Genomic DNA, 21183 nt, shown 5'->3' on the forward strand with positions numbered 1-21183 from the left:
AGCTGCAATGTCTGCTGAAACTTTTTCAAGATTATTTTTTTGAGAGAAGAGAGACGCTGGCTGTCAGATTTACCATATAAGAAGAAATCTTTCACATTCTGAGAGGTTTATCGAAGGTTTTTTTGGAGTTTCTATAAAATATCTCTGCAATATTGCACTTCTGTTGATGGAGAGGTTGAAAACAAAAATTAATATGGAGTTTTGTGCATTGCTGCCCTCCCTGCATTTCTCTTTGCAAATTTCCACCTCCTTGAGCTGAAGAATGCATATCTGGTTGAGGCTTACTCAACATCCAAGCCAAGAAACAAAGTCCAAAATATAACTTTCAAATTACACCAGATCAGAACACTACTACACAAGTGGGCTCAGTTCCATGACAGGGCTGGGTATCAACTCATCACAAATTTTACATATGGAACTGGAAGGTGGAAATAAGATTCAAATTGCAACCAGCACCAATGTGTCAACAAACATTTTGAGAGAAATCAGAATTTTTAATCAGAGAGGGCTTCATCCACATATATCATTTCAAGTGACTGAACAAGGAATTGAAAAAAGTTCATTTCCAGCCTAATAGAAGAAGAAATTCCATTTGTGACACAGTGTAATTAAAATAAAATGCTATCCTAAGAAGTTCAAGAAAATACTGCATAAGCTCAAAGTGACCATTTGTGATTAGTGGAGTCAATGTCCAGTCAAACCATACCCAAACTTGGTATTACAATTACCCTCACTGTCATTGTCACAGGCAGCAACAATGCACATGCTGAATGGGACAACAATGATATCAATGAACACTATGATGGCTGTGTCCACTGAATAAAATCCCATACGTTATATGACAGATCTTTTCCAGACTATTGCATCAACATGAAATAAATCACAAAGGCATGATGTAAGATACCCTATAGAATCACCCCAACTGAACAACACATCATATGCGAACATGGCAGTCACTCCACCTCCTAATCTTCTCTATAATGTTTCAAAAACTAAGGATCAGTTGGAGAGACATTACTGACTGGAGACCAATTTTGACCTTAGTTCAGAAATTGAACTCTGTTCAGGAATCCAGTCTATTGTGTAATATTAAACTTTGGACTGACTGTAGAATGTTCAATGTTGATCTAAATTAGTATGAAACATGCTTGGTAACACTGGCACAATCAACTATCAAATGATTATCAGGCTTCAACGGCAGATATTAATCATACATTGTTGATACATAGTATTTATTATCGAAAGTGTAGTGTTGTTAAGATGGAGGAAAGTAAGCAGAAATAAGTGTGATCCTCTAACTTCTCCTTGGCTAAAAATGATTTATTGCTGGAAACCGTATCGAGTCAGTATAAAAACACAACAGAAGGCAAAAAAACTGATAAATTTCCTATGGACAACAAAGAAAAGGCGTGGAAAGGAGTCACTGCTGGTTTTAATTCACAGAAAAAAGGGACGGATCTGACTGGGAAAATTTTAAAATGTGTTATTATACTAAGAAAAGGACCTAGAAGGTATTCACACTTGACAAGATATAATTTTATGCTTGGATAATTTTTTTGAAATGAATTAGCTGCATTTAAATAACACTGAAAGTAGCACTTTATTCACAACTTCACTAAATCAGGAGATTACTGTAACTTCAAATGACTGTGTTCTTCTCATTTATTGCAATGAAAATGAAGATGGAGAGAATATTTACATTGAGTGGGTAAGAAAAATAGTGTATGTTAACTGTGGCAGCAACACACTATATATATATATATATATATATATATATATATATATATATATATATATATATATATATATATATATATATATATATATTTAAAAAGAAAGATGATGAGACTTACCCAACAAAAGCGCTGGCAGGTCGATAGACACACAAACATACACACAAAACTCTAGCTTTCGCAACCAACGGTTGCCTCGTCAGGAAAGAGGGAAGGAGAAGGAAAGACAAAAGGATATGGGTTTTAAGGGAGAGGGTAAGGAGTCATTCCAATCCCGGGAGCGGAAAGACTTACCTTAGGGGGAAAAAAGGACAGGTATACACTCGCACACACACACATATCCATCCATACATGTGTATGGATGGATATGTGTGTGTGCGAGTGTATACCTGTCCTTTTTTCCCCCTAAGGTAAGTCTTTCTGCTCCCGGGATTGGAATGACTCCTTACCCTCTCCCTTAAAACCCATATCCTTTTGTCTTTCCTTCTCCTTCCCTCTTTCCTGACGAGGCAACCGTTGGTTGCGAAAGCTAGAGTTTTGTGTGTGTGTTTGTGTTTATTTGTGTGTCTATCGACCTGCCAGCGCTTTTGTTGGGTAAGTCTCATCATCTTTCTTTTTAAATATATATATATATATATATATTTAAAAAAAAGACCACAGAAAATGTTCTTCTCAGGGAGAAATTTACAAAAAGGAGATTGCCTTGGGTGCAAACATAAGGAAAAAGTACAGTGCATGCTTCCGAAATGTGGAATAAGAGTGGTAAAACTGAAAAGTAAAATCAAATGCTGCAGCCATAATAACTGCCACATGATTTAATTTTCCTTTAACTCATAAATTTAAAAAAAATTGTCATTTTTCACATTTTAAACACAGGCAAAAGAAGGGGCAATTAGAAAAAAATCCATGAACTGACCGGGAATCGAATCTCAGATACTCTGGACTGTATTCCAGGACACAACCTTTGAGCCACCAACTTATAATTGATTTGCATATGCTTCTTACTACACTGAAGAGCCAAAGAAACTGGTACACCTGCCTAATATTGTGTAGGCCTCCCATGAGCACGCAGAAGCGCTGCAACACAACACAACATGGCATGGACTCGACTAAGATCTGAAGTAGTGCTGGAGGGAACTAAAGCCATGGATCCTGCAGGGCTGTCCACAAATCCATATGAGTAAGAGGGGGTGGAGATCTCTTCTGAACAGCATGTTGCAAGGCATTCCAGATACTCAATAATGTTCGTGTCTGCAGAGTTTGATGGCCGGCTGAAGTGTTTAAACTCAGAGCAGTGTTTCTGGAGCCACTCTATGGCAATTCTGGACATGTGGGTGTCAGAGTCGTATCCAGACACATCAGAAGTCTCAAATCACTCCAGCTGCACACAACCCACACCATTACAGAGCCTCCAGCAGCTTGAACAGTTCCCTGCTGATATGTCCATGGATTCATGAGGTTGTCTTCATACCCATACCTATCCATCCACTCGATACAATTTGAAACAAGACTCGTGCAACCAGGCAACATGTTTTCTGTCATCAACAGTTCAGTGTCGGTGTTGACGGGCCCAGACAAGGCATAAAGCTTTGTCTTGTGCAGTCATAAAGAGTACATGAGTGAGTCTTCAGCTCGAAAAGCCCATATCAATGATGTTTCATTGAATGATTCACATGCTGACACTTGTTGATTGTCCGGTATTGAAATCTACAGCAATTTGTGGAAAGGGTTGCACTTCAGTCACATTGAACAATTCTCTTCAGTCATCGTTGATCCAATTCTTGCAGGATCATTTTATTACTGCAGCAATGTCAGAGATTTGATGTTTTACTGTATTCCTGTTATTCATGGTACACTCGTGAAATGGACGTACAGAAAAATTCCCACTTCAGCACTACCTTTCATCACTATCTTGAAGAAGCTGTGTTCCACTGCTAGTGCGCCGACTATAGCACCACATTCAAACTCACTTAAATCTTGATAACCTGCCAGTAACTGATCTAACAACTGCACCAGACTCCCAGCAGGCAGAGCTCCTAGTTATTACTTACTATGGGCTAAAATTCACTCCCAGTAGGTTGTGTAAGCCACGTTGCAATTAGATAAGGAAGTGCTGTATAAGTGACGTTTCTCTTAAGATGGTGTCAGTTGTCAAGCAGCCACACTTGCAGCAGCATTGACACAGACTAGTGACAATGCATTATTATAGGACTGTCTACGTATCTCTGCATTTGAATACGCATGCCTATACCAGTTTCTTTGGTGCTTCAGTGTAGTTTTGTTCACAAACATACATGCAGTTATCACAGCAGTTTATGCACCTCTTTTGTAGTTGAAACTTGAATACAAATTGTGTAGTTACTGCCTTATCTGTACTCATTACTTACATAGCCAATATTTCCTTAACCTAACCTTAAAGTTTATACATTTTGAGCTTCAGCAGTGTGATACCCCCCATGAACCATGGACCTTGCCGTTGGTGGGGAGGCTTGTGTGCCTCAGCGATACAGATGGCCGTACCGTAGGTACAACCACAACGGAGGGGTATCTGTTGAGAGGCCAGACAAACGTGTGGTTCCTGAAGAGGGGCAGCAGGCTTTTCAGTAGTTGCAAGGGCAACAGTCTGGATGATTGACTGATCTGGCCTTGTAACAATAACCAAAACGGCATTGCTGTGCTGGTACTACGAACGGCTGAAAGCAAGGGGAAACTACGGCCGTAATTTTTCCTGAGGGCATGCAGCTTTACTGTATGATTAAATGATGATGGCGTCCTCTTGGGTAAAATACTCCGGAGGTAAAATAGTCCCCCATTCGGATCTCCGGGCGGGGACTACTCAAGAGGATGTCGTTATCAGGAGAAAGAAAACTGGCGTCCTACGGATCGGAGCGTGGAATGTCAGATCCCTTAATCGGGCAGGTAGGTTAGAAAATTTAAAAAGGGAAATGGATAGGTTAAAGTTAGATATAGTGGGAATTAGTGAAGTTCGGTGGCAGGAGGAACAAGACTTCTGGTCAGGTGACTACAGGGTTATAAACACAAAGTCAAATAGGGGCAATGCAGGAGTAGGTTTAATAATGAATAGGAAAATAGGAAAGCGGGTAAGCTACTACAAACAGCATAGTGAACGCATTATTGTGGCCAAGAAAGACACGAAGCCCACGCCTACTACAGTAGTACAAGTTTATATGCCAACTAGTTCTGCAGATGACGAAGAAATTGAAGAAATGTATGATGATATAAAAGAAATTATTCAGATAGTGAAGGGAGACGAAAATCTGATAGTCATGGGTGACTGGAATTCGAGTGTAGGAAAAGAGAGAGAAGGAAACGTAGTAGGTGAATATGGATTGGGGCTAAGAAATGAAAGAGGAAGCCGCCTGGTAGAATTTTGCACAGAGCACAACTTAATTATAGCTAACACTTGGTTTAAGAATCATGATAGAAGGTTGTATACATGGAAGAACCCTGGAGATACTAAAAGGTATCAGATAGATTATATAATGGTAAGACAGAGATTTAGGAACCAGGTTTTAAATTGTAAGACATTTCCAGGGGCAGATGTGGACTCTGACCACAATCTATTGGTTATGACCTGTAGATTAAAACTGAAGAAACTGCAAAAAGGTGGGAATTTAAGGAGATGGGACCTGGATAAACTAAAAGAACCAGAGGTTGTACAGAGTTTTAGGGAGAGCATAAGGGAACAATTGACAGGAATGGGGGAAAGAAATACAGTAGAAGAAGAATGGGTAGCTTTGAGGGATGAAGTAGTGAAGGCAGCAGAGGATCAAGTAGGTAAAAAGACCAGGGCTCTTAGAAATCCTTGGGTAACAGAAGAAATATTGAATTTAATTGATGAAAGGAGAAAATATAAAAATGCAGTTAATGAAGCAGGCAAAAAGGAATACAAACGTCTCAAAAATGAGATCGACAGGAAGTGCAAAATGGCTAAGCAGGGATGGCTAGAGGACAAATGTAAGGATGTAGAGGCTTATTTCACTATGGGTAAGATAGATGCTGCCTACAGGAAAATTAAAGAGACCTTTGGAGATAAGAGAACCACTTGTATGAACATCAAGAGCTCAGATGGAAACCCAGTTCTAAGCAAAGAAGGGAAAGCAGAAAGGTGGAAGGAGTACATAGAGGGTCTATACAAGGGCGATGTACTTGAGGACAGTATTATGGAAATGGAAGAGGATGTAGATGAAGATGAAATGGGAGATACGATACTGCGTGAAGAGTTTGATAGAGCACTGAAAGACCTGAGTCGGAACAAGGCCCCCGGAGTAGACAACATTCCATTGGAACTACTGACGGCCTTGGGAGAGCCAGTCCTGACAAAACTCTACCATCTGGTGAGCAAGATGTATGAAACAGGCGAAATACCCTCAGACTTCAAGAAGAATGTAATAATTCCAATCCCAAAGAAAGCAGGTGTTGACAGATGTGAAAATTACCGAACAATCAGTTTAATAAGTCACAGCTGCAAAATACTAACACGAATTCTTTACAGACGAATGGAAAAACTAGTAGAAGCCGACCTAGGGGAAGATCAGTTTGGATTCCGTAGAAATACTGGAACACGTGAGGCAATAGTGACCTTACGACTTATCTTAGAAGAAAGATTAAGGAAAGGCAAACCTACATTTCTAGCATTTGTAGACTTAGAGAAAGCTTTTGACAATGTTGACTGGAATACTCTCTTTCAAATTCTAAAGGTGGCAGGGGTAAAATACAGGGAGTGAAAGGCTATTTACAATTTGTACAGAAACCAGATGGCAGTTATAAGAGTCGAGGGACATGAAAGGGAAGCAGCAATTGGGAAGGGAGTAAGACAGGGTTGTAGCCTCTCCCCGATGTTATCCAATCTGTATATCGAGCAAGCAGTAAAGGAAACAAATGAAAAATTCAGAGTAGGTATTAAAATCCATGGAGAAGAAATAAAAACCTTGAGGTTTGCCGATGACATTGTAATTCTGTCAGAGACAGCAAAGGACTTAGAAGAGCAGTTGAACGGAATGGATGGTATCTTGAAGGGGGGCTATAAGATGAACATCAACAAAAGCAAAACAAGGATAATGGAATGTAGTCTAATTAAGTCGGGTGTTGCTGAGGGAATTAGATTAGGAAATGAGACACTTGAAGTAGTAAAGGAGTTTTGCTATTTGGGGAGCAAAATAACTGATGATGGTCGAAGTAGAGAGGATATAAAATGTAGACTGGCAATGGCAAGGAAAGCGTTTTTGAAGAAGAGGAATTTGTTAACATCGAGTATTGATTTAAGTGTCAGGAAGTCATTTCTGAAAGTATTTGTATGGAGTGTAGCCATGTATGGAAGTGAAACATGGACGGTAAATAGTTTGGACAAGAAGAGAATAGAAGCTTTCGAAATGTGGTGCTACAGAAGAATGCTGAAGATTAGATGGGTAGATCACATAACTAATGAAGAAGTATTGAATAGGATTGAGGAGAAGAGAAGTTTGTGGCACAACTTGACCAGAAGAAGGGATCGGTTAGTAGGACATATTCTGAGGCATCAAGGGATCACCAATTTAGTATTGGAGGGCAGCGTGGAGGGTAAAAATCATAGGGGGAGACCAAGAGATGAATACACTAAGCAGATTCAGAAGGATGTAGGTTGCAGTAGGTACTGGGAGATGAAGAAGCTTGCACAGGATAGAGTAGCATGGAGAGCTGCATCAAACCAGTCTCAGGACTGAAGACCACAACAACAACAACAACAACAACAACAACAACAGTGTGATAGTGGATGTACTTAACCGTTTTTGTATTAATAACAATACCTTTATTATTTACTTCTTTTAACTATATTTGCATAAAACAAAGGTATTGTTTTGTAATGTCACTCAGATGTGAACTGACAGTAGCAGTTGAACTCGCCTTGATCCATGAAATTTCACCAAATGTTGTTCACACTGTTTAATCTGAGACTAAAACCAAACAAACACCTACACAGACACAGATGAGAGTAAGTTTGTCCAAGGAATTCATTGTTTCCCACAGACCTGAACCTTCAGCAGATTCAGCACTGGCATTCTCCACCACTAGCACACTTTTGAACAGGTACAACTATGATGAAAGTATCACTAATGGTAACTGAAATTTAGTCATTTATATATTAAATTAGACTGGCCCTCACAATCAACATAATGGAAGTGTTAAGAAGTTGCTTAACGGTATAAGAGCTGGTTCTAATGGCAGTGCAGTTAGATGAAAGCCTGCAATTGTGTTAACAAGAAATAGGATTTTACAGTGGACAGTTCCCCCCTGGAGGTAGATAAGGATAGCTTGGTGCAGATTATCAAAAGACTGCAAATCACAATTGTGCTGCTTCCAAAACTTGGCTGAAAAGAGATCTGCATTCACACCTTCCTGGATACAACACAATCTAAAACAAGAAGATGGGTAGGTACTGGGCACTGCCTTGCTAATGAATGAGTAATACATAAGAGGCCAGAGATCTGCACATAAAGACAATCCAAAAGTACATTACAGGCATTTCAATTTGTACATGTAAGGGCATGTGTTTCAGATTGTTGGATGTCAATTAATATGAAGCTACTGAGAGACCTAATGGTTACTTTCAATTATACAAAGTTGATTATTAGAGACTTCAATGAACACCATCACTCAGGTTCAGGTAGGAAAGACTGGGTGGGAAGCCTATCACAGACATAATAGAAGAAGCACATTTTGTGATATCAAATGACAGTAAACTGATAAGAGTAAGTTTCTCTAAGGAAATCAACAGTGTTGTGGATGAAACATTCTGTTAAACGTCCATGTAACATGAGACAATGTGGGCAATACTGAAGGAACTTTTGGGATCTGACCACCCCCTCAACACTTGTCAATCTGGAGATGGAAGCAAAGTTTATGCATACTGTAGCAGAAAACAGGTAATTGTTTAGTAATTGGGAAACTATCATGGATTGCCAAAAACTAATACACTTTATTAAAAACTGAAGCATAGCCCCATGTGACACAGCAAGAAGTGTCACAAAAAGCACTGAAAAATTATAAATAACAACTCCACCAGCACCGGAAGTACTAAACTAAGTAAAGATGTTAAAAGCTCAAACTGTGACTAGTAACTGCTGATTTACCAAAAATACACTGTCTGACAAAACACTCTGAAATAAAACTTAATGAATCGAGAGGGTATGTGATGTTATTTCATTGATTACAAAATGAAGTCAAATGTACAAAGAACTAGACAGCATGCCCACTTATCATTATTATAACACTGCATCCCCGCCCTCTCCCCTGCTGGATGCATGCACTGATTCGGTTGAGAAGGATGTCATAAAACCACTGCATCCTCTCCTGAGGCAATTTTGTCCACAACTGTTCAAACTGGTACGTGACAAACTGGTACTGGAAAGGACTGGTCTGGTCCGGACTGGTGCCAAACAACTTCTCATAGGGACAGATCTGGATTTTGGTGACCAAAGGAGTACCTCAGTGTCAAACAGATGATTCGTAGAGATATATGTGGATGAGCATTGTCCTGTTGAAAAAGGCACCATGATACTGTCGCATGAGAGGTAACACGTGAGATGATAAGTCATAACCAATGGCTCCCCACACATGATGCCAGGAGTAACACTGTCATGCCTCTCCAAAACATTGGACAAATTGACCAGTGATTGTCATCCTGGGAAATGCAGAACACAATGCAGTGCCATTCATTTGCAGTCCATGATTCGCAGATGTGGCACCTTTCCACTGCAGCCATTTAGTGTTGTGATGTTAATGACCTCTTACATGTCATACAGTAACTCTCCAGTCTGGCTGCCGCTAGTCTCTGACCAATCACACAGGACAACACAGAATCTTGCAGGGAGTCTATTATTTATTCTCAGATTACAAGCAAAGGTGTGAAGGGGTTACGATGTGCTTGATGCACAATACAGCAGTCCTCCATTGTGTTGGTCAGACATTGTCAACTACAACCTTTGTGACAAATTTGCAGACCCCACTGGACCACTGTCTCATCTGAATGCCCCAAAAATCTGAATATTGCACAATTTAACCAGCTGGCTAAATGGAGATCCTTAATGAGGCCCCTTCAGACTCTGTCAGATGCTGTGTCACACAAGTGTGCAGAATCTCTGGGTTATTCACAGCGGTCACTCAATGTCTGACACTGTTCTCACACCTCATATACTCTACCAGGCCTGGCAACACAACTTAACATGAACAACACTAATGCATTTTGGTGGTCATTCTACATGTCACAGAGAATTCCAACTCTAAGCGTTTATGTACTTGGTGATGTTGTGTATGTGTATGAAGTTATGTTGACAACCGACCATGTTTTCTGTGTGCTTCACTTCTTTTCTTTTTCTTTTTTTCTGTTCTTTCATGCAGTGTACATCCCTTTAATGTAATGGATACTTTGACAGAACCCCAATTTTTTGTGAAATCTTGGTAGGAAGAACCTCTCTTTTATGGAAGCGAAATTCTGGACACCACATCAGAAACTGAAACACATGCTGATGATAACACTGATAGCAGACCCACATTACTTGGACCCTGGAAGCATAAGACAAGAATATATGAGGAGCAACTTTTCAAAATGCTTAATGTCCACTGGAGGACAAAACTGAGCTTCATATAAATTAAAGTATTCTCTGACCCACTCAACAAACATCTACAATCAGATCTCATAAAAACAAGTTTTAAAACCTTCAAAAAGAGCTTTGAAAAGTAGCAAATGCAACAAATAGCATTTTGTACTCTGGTATGAATGGGTCAAACTGTATGAAATCCATCAATTTATTTTATTAAGCAATGTTGCTTAGAATGCAAGACTGGTGGACTGAAATGAAATCTTTCAACTGACCAAACATGACCAACTGGTAGTAGTTTTCAGTGTTGCAGCACTGTTGCATATGTCTTCTTTTTTCACTCTGATGTAGCTTACAGAAATCAGTTGTGTAAGCTTTTGTATTTTAATTTTGAGGGTATAGAAGAAGTGGATGCATGTTTTTCATCGATTTTAACCTTTTTTAGCTAGAAGAAAATCTTCAGTGCAGGTGAATGATGTCCTTTTCTGCTTTTCTGCTTTTCAATTTGAGAACAGTGTTTTTCACCTGCTGACTCAGTTTTTGGCCAACTAGGAAAGAAACTTCATAAAATGTCCAAAATACTGAATCCAAATACATACCAGGACGTTCAGGCAAAAGTGTGTGAAACAAGGATTTTGATGAAAGATTGAGAAGGAACTAAATAAAAATTTGAAGCCTGTAAATGTGATCAGTGATCAGAAATGGATTCATTTGAACGAATACATGATAGGTGAAAGTGTAATTAATGTGAAAATCAAAACTCATCTCAACTAGTTTTTAGATGATTTTTCAAAGTGCTTTTTTTTTATTAGGAAATTTGGATACCGATTTCTGCAAATTAGCAAAGAGATCCATTGTGTCATCTCTGAATAGGATTACACAAGAAAATAAGTGCAAGAAAAATTACTAAGCCATTGATATGCCAAAAATTGGAGAGAAAATGATGTACTTAAGGTCTTCACCAAAATTAGCAGCCTCCCATGTACCAAACTTGTTGCCCAAGGTATTGTTTGTGGTTGTTTAGGAGAGGAGTCTGTTCTTGGAAAAATAATGTCAACAGTAAGAGCATTTATGTTTCTGTTTCTACTTCTAGAGTGAAAGTACTGTACTGAACATTAAAAAGTGAATTTTCGAAATATAAAATTTATTTACCAGCTCCATGTTGCCAAAAACTAAACAAAGTGCGTTATATCCAAGGAGCTTGTATCAAAGGCAATATTGTCCAACAGGACACAACAAAATGCAGTTAGTCCCCCACAAAAATCTTCATATCTTAAAAGTAAAACAAAAAATTACTTTGTAATAAACACATTTTTATCAACAGCTCTCCCTGAATATTTTGAGTAAAATTTGAAAAAATTAATAAAATACTTTTTCTGAGTGATTTTTTTTTTTTACTTCTTTTGAAAATTTTGCTTTCTTTGGCATTACATGTTCTGAAGAGTTGCTCCTCTTTATGTGAATAGATCCATGAGTGAGATTGGAGTCAGAAGTGGGTTTTGAGATGATGTATAAAGAAGGGAAAGTAAATAGCAAGCTGTTAAAAGAAGTCACAGCCATGACAGCAATATAAAGTAAAATTAAGAACAAAAATATAATAACAAACAATTGAAATTCCAGCTTGGAATATCAACAATATTCTGGTCTGAACTGCAGGAGACGGTGATCATGTGTGCACGAGGTGTGCTTCCTTCTGTGAATATGTGTGTTTTCTTTTCTGAAGAAAGCTATGGCCAGAAGCTAAATGTGTAACAGTATTTTTGTTGAGCCTGTTTGCAACTCAATGGATCATCTTTACAGTGAATGGCAATCTATCCATTTCATAAAATATAATAATAGTTATAATGCCAGCTTTTTAGCTCCTAAAGAACTATCAGAAGAGCTAAATCCTATAGTATACAGGACTATGTTTTTAGTATATCAGATCAGAAATTAAGTTTGTGATGTGTCGGATGGAAAAGCACGTTGGATATTATAAAATTATATGGCAGGCTGATCAGCTACATTAGTAGTACCTGATGGAAATGAGATATATGCAAAGATTCTTACAAATAATGGATAAAAATGCTGAATCATACAATATCACAACCTACTACAACTGGGATACATGATACAAATAAAGGGATGGGAGGGGGGTTGCAGGGTCTGGAGAAATAGTATAGAAAGTGACAGACCTCCTACAGACAAAACTCAAGGACCTATGCTGCTACTGCACCATGCATGTGGTATGCCAGATAAAAAAACTGAAACAATTTGGCTTAACTAAGACTTAACCAAAGCAAAAGTTAAAAAGCATGTATTCATAAATTACATTATAGTGTCAACAGCCAGTGATTGTCAAGAGGTAGAGCATGTGGATCAAGTGGCCCCTGGCTACCTAACTACGTATCTGCATCACTGTTAAAGATTGTCAAAATAAATTGCTAACTGCTGACATACTTTAAGGTGCTGTTAGAAGTGGAAGAATTAAAAAGGAGGAGAATGCAATGGGCACTATAATAGTATTATAACAAAGTTGTTGAAACTTCCTGGAAGATTAAAACTGTGTGCCAGACCAAGACTCAAATTAGGAACCTTTGCCTTTTGAGGGCAAGTGCTCTACCAACTGAGCTACCCAAGCACGACTCACACCCAGTCCTCACAGCTTTAATTCCACCAGTACCTCATCTCCTACCTTCCAAACTTCACAGAAGCTCTCCTATGAACCAGGAGTGAAAATTTCATTCTAAAGTTGTTGAAAGCCATCAATGTTATGTTTTGTGTGTCATATGCAGCTATATCTATCAGTAGAGTTGACTAACTATTCAATGATTATTTACTATCATGTTTGTAAATTTATAGTAAGTTTTGTAGGATTACACATTATAATGTATGTGCAAACAGTATATGTGAACTGGCTGTTTGGCTACTTGCCAAATTTCCATTTAATTAATAAAAAATGCTATTATATCAGACTTAAATAATTATGCAAAAGTTAATGAAATAGCACTAAACTTAACAGTATCAGTATTTACCATGATAAAACTGTAGCCTGTCCACAGAATTTCCCAACCATTAGGGCATGATGGATAATTTATGGACTGACTGTGGACTGCTATGACACGTGTAGGAGCCTCACAAACTGTACACCTATAAAATTAATTGGACATAACTGTAAAACACTGCATTTTAATTGTACTGAGAGGTTACTTTTATTTAAAACAGCACATAGGACATCTATTTAGCAATGCAAATACATAATAAGTTCAACCTAGATGTACATGATTCATCTGTGGCAGGCTGCATTAGTACTAGGAAAATAGCACATTATTACAATCTGCATAAAACAACTTTTATAAACTAATTTTTATTACACTGTAGTTGGTTGCTGTGCTATCATTCTTCCTGATACAAATGGTCTGTAAGAAAGTTAAAATTATTATTGGAGCAATAGATATTAAACTTCAGTTATCCTGTAAATGAAGCAATAATAATAATCAACAATGTTATTATAATATTGTTATCTTTAGTCCAAAGACTGATTTGATGCAGCTCTCAAAGCTAGTCAGTTCTGTGCGAGCTTCTTCACCTCTGCATAACTACTGAAACCTACATCCATTTGAACCAGCTTACTGTATCCAAGCCTATGCCTCCATCTACAATTTTTAACCTCTCCCCCCCCCCCCTCCTCCTTTCTTCCACTATCAAACAGGATTCTTTGACACCTCAAGATGTGTTCTGTCAGCTAGTCCCTTCTTTTAGTCAAGTTGTGCCACAAATTTCTTTTTTTCCGCATTTCAATTTAGTACCACCTCATGTTACTTGATTTATCAATTTAATTTTCAAAAGTTATCTGTAACACCACATTTCAAATGCTTCTATTACCTTCTTTTGTGAACTGCGTATATTCCACATTTCACTTAGGTACATACCATACTCCACACAAATATCTTCAGAATAAGACACTTAAATTTATATTAGATGTTAACAAATTCCTCTTTTCAGAAACACTTGTATTCTTATTGCCAGTCTGCATTTTATATCCTCTGTGCTATGTCCATTATTTTCTGCCCAAAATAACAAAATTCATCTACTACTTTTACTATCTCATTTCCTAATTCAGTTCTATCAGTATAACCTGATTTAATTCAAGTACAAAATTACCCTTGTTTTACTTTCACTGATAATTATCTAATTATCTTATTAGCCTTCTTCAAGTCACTATCCATTCTGTTCCAGCCCTGACTGCTCAATGTATAATTCAATAACACTGAGGAGAGGTTACAACCCTGCCTTACTTCTTTCTTAACAGCTTCTTCACTTTCATGTCCTTTAACTCTTCTAACTGTGGCCTGGTTTCTTTACAAGTTGTAGATAATGTTTTGCTCTCTATATTTTACCCCAGATACCTTCAGATTTTCTAAGAGTGGATTCCAGTCAACAGTGTCAAAAGCTTTTTTTCTAAATCTACAAATGATATAAATGTAGGTTTGCCTTTCATCGACCTATCTTCTGACTTAAGTTGTAGGGTGGACATGGTCTCTTGTGATCCTATATTTCTCTGGAATTCAAACTGACCTTCCCCAAGGTTAGCTTCTACCAATTTTTCCAGTCTTCCTTTCAGTACACGTCTTCTTTGTAAATGGAATTATTGCATCCTTCTTGTAGTCTGAGGGTATTTTCCTGTCTGATATATCTTACATACAAGGCAGAGTAGTTTATCGTAATTGGTTCTGAATCATTCTGAGGAACTGTCATCTAGTTCAGAAGACTTGTTTTGCCTTAAGTCTTTCAGAACTCTGTCAAATTCTGCAGTATCAAATCTCTCATCACATCTGCATTTACTTCCTTCTCTCTTTCTATAATATTCTCTTCAAGTATGTTTCCCTCGAATAGACAATCATAAGTATTCCTTCCACCTTTCATCCTTCTTTTCAATGCTAAGTAAGGGCTTGCCATTTGAGCTCTTAATATTAATACAGGCACTTTACTTTTCTGAAAATATCTCTTTGATTCTCCTATATGCTACATCTATTGTGCCCATAGTCATGCAAGCTTCTACAGCTTAGTATTTTTCATCTAACCATTCCTGCTTTGCCAATTTCCACTTCCTGTCAATATCATTTTTTAGACATTCATTTGCCACATTTTTATATTTTCTCCTTTCATCTGTTAGATTCAGTATCTTTTGTGTTACCCAATGAGGTCTACTGGATGTTGTCTATTTGCCTATCTGATCCTCTGCTGCCTTGAGCTCATCACATTAGTTTCTGTTTACTCTCTTTGAAACTTGCAACAACTTCTAGTTCTTTCAACTAATCCAGCTTTCATCTCCTTCATTTTCTACATTTCTGCAATTATTTCAGTTTTAATGTGTAGTTCATAACCAATAAATTACATCCATTGTCCACATCTGCCCCTGGAAATACAGTACTTGCAAAAAATTGTTTGTTAGTTAAAGCAGTTATCATTTGAAAATAGTTTAACACATTTCATTAGCAATACAACATGACTACAAGTACAGATGATAAGCTATCGCTCCAGCCCTACTCCCAACATCTTGCCTCATGGCTTAAATCACAGTAATAGGCCCGATGCAAGACCTGTCTCATACACCCTCTCACCACCAACTACTATAGTCCAGTCACAAGCATCACCTATCCCATCAAATGCAGGACTACATGTGAAAGCAGTCCTGTGATCTACACACTAAGCTGCAACCACTGTGCTATGCTCTAGGTGGGCATGACAGCCAACACGCTGTCCATCTGCTTGAATGGTCATTGACAAACTGTGGACAAGAAACAGCTGGACCACCCAGTTTTTGAGCACGCTGCCCAATGCAATGTTCTTCACTTCAGTGACTTTTTCACAGCCTGTGCCATCTAGATTCTTCCTATCACAACCAGCTTTCCTGAATTGCACAGGTGAGAACACTCCCTGCAATATAACCTATGTTCCCATAACATCCCTGGCCTCAACCTTTGTTATTCACTTCACTCACCTATCCCCTTCTCTGTCCCCACTCCAGCATTAGACAGCCTACTATTCCACATATCCACCCACAGTCTTTAAACTTCTCTCCTTTATCACCCCCTCCCCCTTTCCTCCCCCCTCCGTCTCACGCCTTCCATCTAACCTCCCAAACTGCTGCACCCAGCTGCACTACCCTTGTCCCACTACATTCCTGTACACTCTCAGAAGCAGCACTTTACTGAGCACATCCCTAACCCATTACTGCCCCCTCCCTGCCCCAGCCTCCTTCTTACCCCCATCACCCAGATTGCTTCTCCCATCATGCAAAGTTACTCACAGTCTGGCCATGGTGGCCACAGACATTGGTCACTTGTGTGTGAGTTGCATTTGTGTGAATGTGTGTGCGTATTGTCTATTTCAGGAGAAAGCCTTTTGGCCAAGGGCTTACTTGTTTATCTGTCTTTTCACTACGCCTATCTGCAACTCAACATCCCCATTATACGGTGAGTAGCAATCTATCCCTGTCATACGTTTCTCCTTTTTTACATTAACTGAGTTACACATAAGTTGTCTGTAACAGTAAAACTTGGCTCATCGTAACTACCTCCTTTACCCCTCCCTCCATTGCCCAATAGATTTCTGTTGAATGCTGTGTTTCAGTCCCTTCATATGTTAGTTAATTGTTTATACAGTGTACATGGATGCCAACTGTGTTGCTTTAACAACTGGATTTCATTAACTGTTAAGCATTTTACAGTAGGATTGGTGTGTGTAAGTTCAGCTTATATTTAAGACAGTGCTACCTTGAGCTAAAGTAACTAACAGAATATTTTTAAAAGTTTGCATTAAAATCACCACAATTACTAACATTTTCTGTTTTGTAATCAGATAGCACAATGAAAATAATTCACTGTTTTTTCATAATTTAATGTCAATAATTAGCTTTTCAGAGATAATTGTTTTCTTTGTTTTTGCACAGTGCATGAAAATATTATTTTCTCCCATAATGTGTACTGAAATTAAAAATGTCCTTTCACCACTTTATGAATTATTTCTGTTGCTTCTACATACTATGTACCTGTATGCTTTAGAAAACATCACTTCTGCATAGCTGCTCAATAACTGATTCTGTCATACTCCAATCAGATCATGAGGGTTAAATTTCAGAATACATTCATTTGTTTTCACAGTCTTAACTGATTTTACTACAACCCATTTCAGGATGTGCTATGTATGATAAAACAATGAACCTATTACTGTGCAGCGAACTGAAATATCTTCAGATGTAAGCAGCCTCTGTAGAAAGTGTAACAGCTATTTTTTCATGTTCTATAGTGTACTTAGTGCTTAAAAAACTTTCAGCTACTCTTCTAGGCACGTCATATGTCTTGCAGCTTTTAATAACGTTGATCGATTAACATTGAGAGCATTTATACACGATGGTCCAAACAGCACCCACCATGATTTAGAGCCTCACCTTAACATGAAAAGCAATGCATGGAAAATGACCCAAAATTTCACTGTCATATACATAAGAAGGGAGTATAACAAATCACATGTTATGTGAGTGTTCTAAAAATAAACCATAGCTTATATGTCAAACTGAAGCCCATATAGAAGTCATACCTGGATATATAGTTTGGTAAGTCTCTTGGTGGTATGGGAGTCATCATTGCAGTCATTGGCTCTGTAGTGCTAAGCCAATAACTGTAGTCGCTCCTACTGGCATAGTCACAGACATCATTCAGGTTGCAAAACATAAATGGCATGGTGGAGAACTTCACAAGGCAACTTCCAGGAGCACCTGAAATTATTTTAGAGCACAGATTGGTCATGTATGTGTAATAAAATGACACCATCAACCATTATCCTCATTTACTACATCATAACAATAAATCAATAATGATGTGTTAAGATATCTTATGATAATCAAGTGAGCATCAGGTCACCTAGTGGAAATATTAAATGCATGGCAATTTATTCATCTGAAGTTTCTCATTGTGATACATGTAGATATATGTTAGCAAGGAAGAGGCCTTTTCAGTTGTGTAAAAATAATGTTTACAAGGTTATTTAGCTGTAGCATATAAACTTCCACATCACAGGCGATGACTGTAAGACATGGTAATGCGATTTTTTCATCAGCAGTAAATGAATAAAAAACCCTATGATGATACATCCAATTTGTCAACCATAGTACATAATCATGTTGCAACACAGGAGCTGCACAGGATTTTCAGTCATATTTTAGCAAGTGTCTATGGCACTAATAATCTCAACAACTATTGTTTGTGCTGCTATGCATATATGTAGTATAAGTCAAAGAAGGAAATAGAAATTCTTCATAAGTCTCTTGAGGAAATGCCACAAGGAGTTAGAGCTGTGTGAAATAACATTTCATTATACAGAACAAGTATGTGAATAATAGACAGTCAGTCATGTGATTCAATCACTGATTTGCAAAGTACTGGTTAAAAATATGTTAAATAATCCCGAACAGCCATTCTGACTGAGTTACAGATATAAATTCACATTCATAATTGATATGTTAATAGTATTACACATTAAAGTCTCCTAATGCAAGAAGGTGGAGCCAAGTGCATCCAGTGAAACTCAAAAATTATTGTATTATGCATACATGATATGCTGTGGACACTGTAAATGGAAAGAAGCGTACAGTCACTTTGACAAGTTTTTAGCTCAGACATATTAAATAAAAGTCAAATGTCAGTCAACAAAATAGTGATGTACAGACTCAAGTTGAAAGCAGTCCTTTGACTACACTATCTCCAAATCTTAAGAAATTGTTATTAATAATTTGAGATGCAAGGGGAGTGGGATTATGTTGCACTGTTCCATATCATACTAGATTAAATATTGCATTCTGAGATTCAGTGCTTGGCCTGCTTGTGTTCATAGGCTGTACACCATTGCATACATTCCCTAATGGTCTTTCTCATTAATAACAATTTAGGATAAACTGTGGAATTCACAAACACAATACTGTAAGTAAAAATGATTTCCATATACTCTATGCATCCCTATCAACAGTTCAAACAAGTTTTTATATTTTGGTCTAAAAAGTCTGTAACAGTTTACTGGCAGACAGCAAGGTGGAAACTGGAAATTCAGGTATTCAAAAACAAAGCAAAAGAACAAGCCCTCTGCCAATCTTTCTATAAATAATCAGAATTTCTGGGCCCAGGGCTGTAAATTTTGCACAATTCTTAATGTTTACATTAAACAGATTTTCCAAATTTAGTACATAGGCAGCCAATAGTCGTCTGTGCAAAGTTATATAAATGCCTTGTTTGAAGTGTTAGATAAAGACAACAACTGACTAGTAGAAGAAGAAGAACAGTGATTCCCCACTGCCCTACCCACCCCACCCCCCTTTCCACCCATTTCTCTTCAAAGCAGCTGGTTTTTCTCTTAATATATGTAACATAAATATTTTTGAGGTGGTTTCCAAAAGTTACTAAAATTTGAATTTTGTACACAAATGGTTACAAGCACTCTGGAATACTGGAAAGCTTCTCCACATACATGCTTCTTGAATCCATGTCCCAAATGACTGTAAGCTGAGTGGTTGGGCTAGTTGTTGGTGAGAATATTTTCATTGCCATGTATCCATGAGGTAGTAGTTTGTGATGGATGATCTGAAATAGCTGTGGGCTTGTATAAAGTTTTGTTTTAAACTTGTGAAAACCACTTCATAAATATACCAAAAGCTGAAGCAGGCTTTAAGTTAGATGTGGACATACAACCAGAAAATGTATTTCAAAAACAGGCAAACATCAACTGATAACTGCAACTGTTGGCAGTGGCCAACTAGGACCACACTAGATGATGTTCAGAAACTGAGTAATCTGCTTCTGCAAGATTTTAGATAGGCCAACCAAGATCTCTGCAATACCTTGGGAGTATGTTATGTTACATTTGAATGTATTCTGTCAGAAGAATTGAACACAAATAGGACTGTGGCCACATTGTTCCCACAAGTGCTTCAAGACAAGCAGAAGCAACATTATGTACAAGACTGTGTGAAACTTAAACAACTGGTTTTCGCAAAGATTTATCTCTTGTGGTCAGCTGGTCAATAAAGAGTATTATCATGATGCTCTAAAACATTTGAGGGAAAACATGAGGCCAAAATGTCCCCAGAAATGGCTTACATAACAACAAACTGTCCACAGAAGTGGTGTACAAATGACTGAACTCTCCAACATGACAATGCATGACTGCATACACCCTACATTAATCTGGAATATTGGACTAAAAAGAAGGTGACAGTTGTTGCCCATCCACCCTTCTCACCGAACTTAACTTCATGTGAGTTCCTCTTAATCAAGATGAAAATTAAGTTGAAGGATGAGGAGATACAAGCAGAATCCCAGAGGTTACTAAATACCTTAAGAAAGCTGGCTTCCAGGATGCGTTTCCACAGTGGCAGAAATGTTCATATCAATGTATTCAGCCTGAGGATAACACTTTGAAGGGGATGGTGCAGAATAAAATATCAGTAAAACATGATCATTTTAATTAATTTGTTTCGAGAACTTTTGGATACCACCTCATAAAAGTAATTTAATCATAATTCCCATAATTTATAGCTTGAGGACTCGCTGCATACCATGGAAGAGTCTCCTTCATTTAGGGAACATGATGTGTGAATGTATCAATGAACTTCAGTGTCTGGCCTCCCCTGTCACGTGAGTCTCAGCATGCACCTTGCTGTCAGTCTGCTATTGACATCAGCAGCACTTTTCAGTTGCTCCTGGAGTGGCAGTTATTCTTAATGTTTTGCTTTCTCTGTTAATGCATGTTGTTTGTTGTTGTGGTCTTCAGTCCTGAGACTAGTTTGATGCAGCTCTCCATGCTACTCTATCCTGTGCGAG

At 38.0% G+C, this 21183-nt stretch overlaps 1 protein-coding gene across 1 annotated transcript in view; it reads right to left on the minus strand.

Annotated features, from left to right (window-relative positions):
• The window catches only part of LOC126191497 (collagen alpha-1(IV) chain-like), a 594967-nt gene that overhangs the window by 6001 nt on the left and 567783 nt on the right, over nt 1–21183 (minus strand). Inside the window, exons 32-33 of the mRNA XM_049932389.1 lie at nt 17912–18089; nt 13345–13459 (exon numbers count right to left, since the gene is read on the minus strand). Of these exons, the coding sequence (XP_049788346.1) occupies nt 13345–13459; nt 17912–18089 (293 nt within the window). The remainder of the gene's footprint in view (nt 1–13344; nt 13460–17911; nt 18090–21183) is intronic.

The sequence above is a fragment of the Schistocerca cancellata genome, chromosome 6 (genome assembly GCF_023864275.1).
Source record: "Schistocerca cancellata isolate TAMUIC-IGC-003103 chromosome 6, iqSchCanc2.1, whole genome shotgun sequence".
Classification (NCBI taxonomy): Eukaryota; Metazoa; Arthropoda; class Insecta; order Orthoptera; family Acrididae; genus Schistocerca; species Schistocerca cancellata.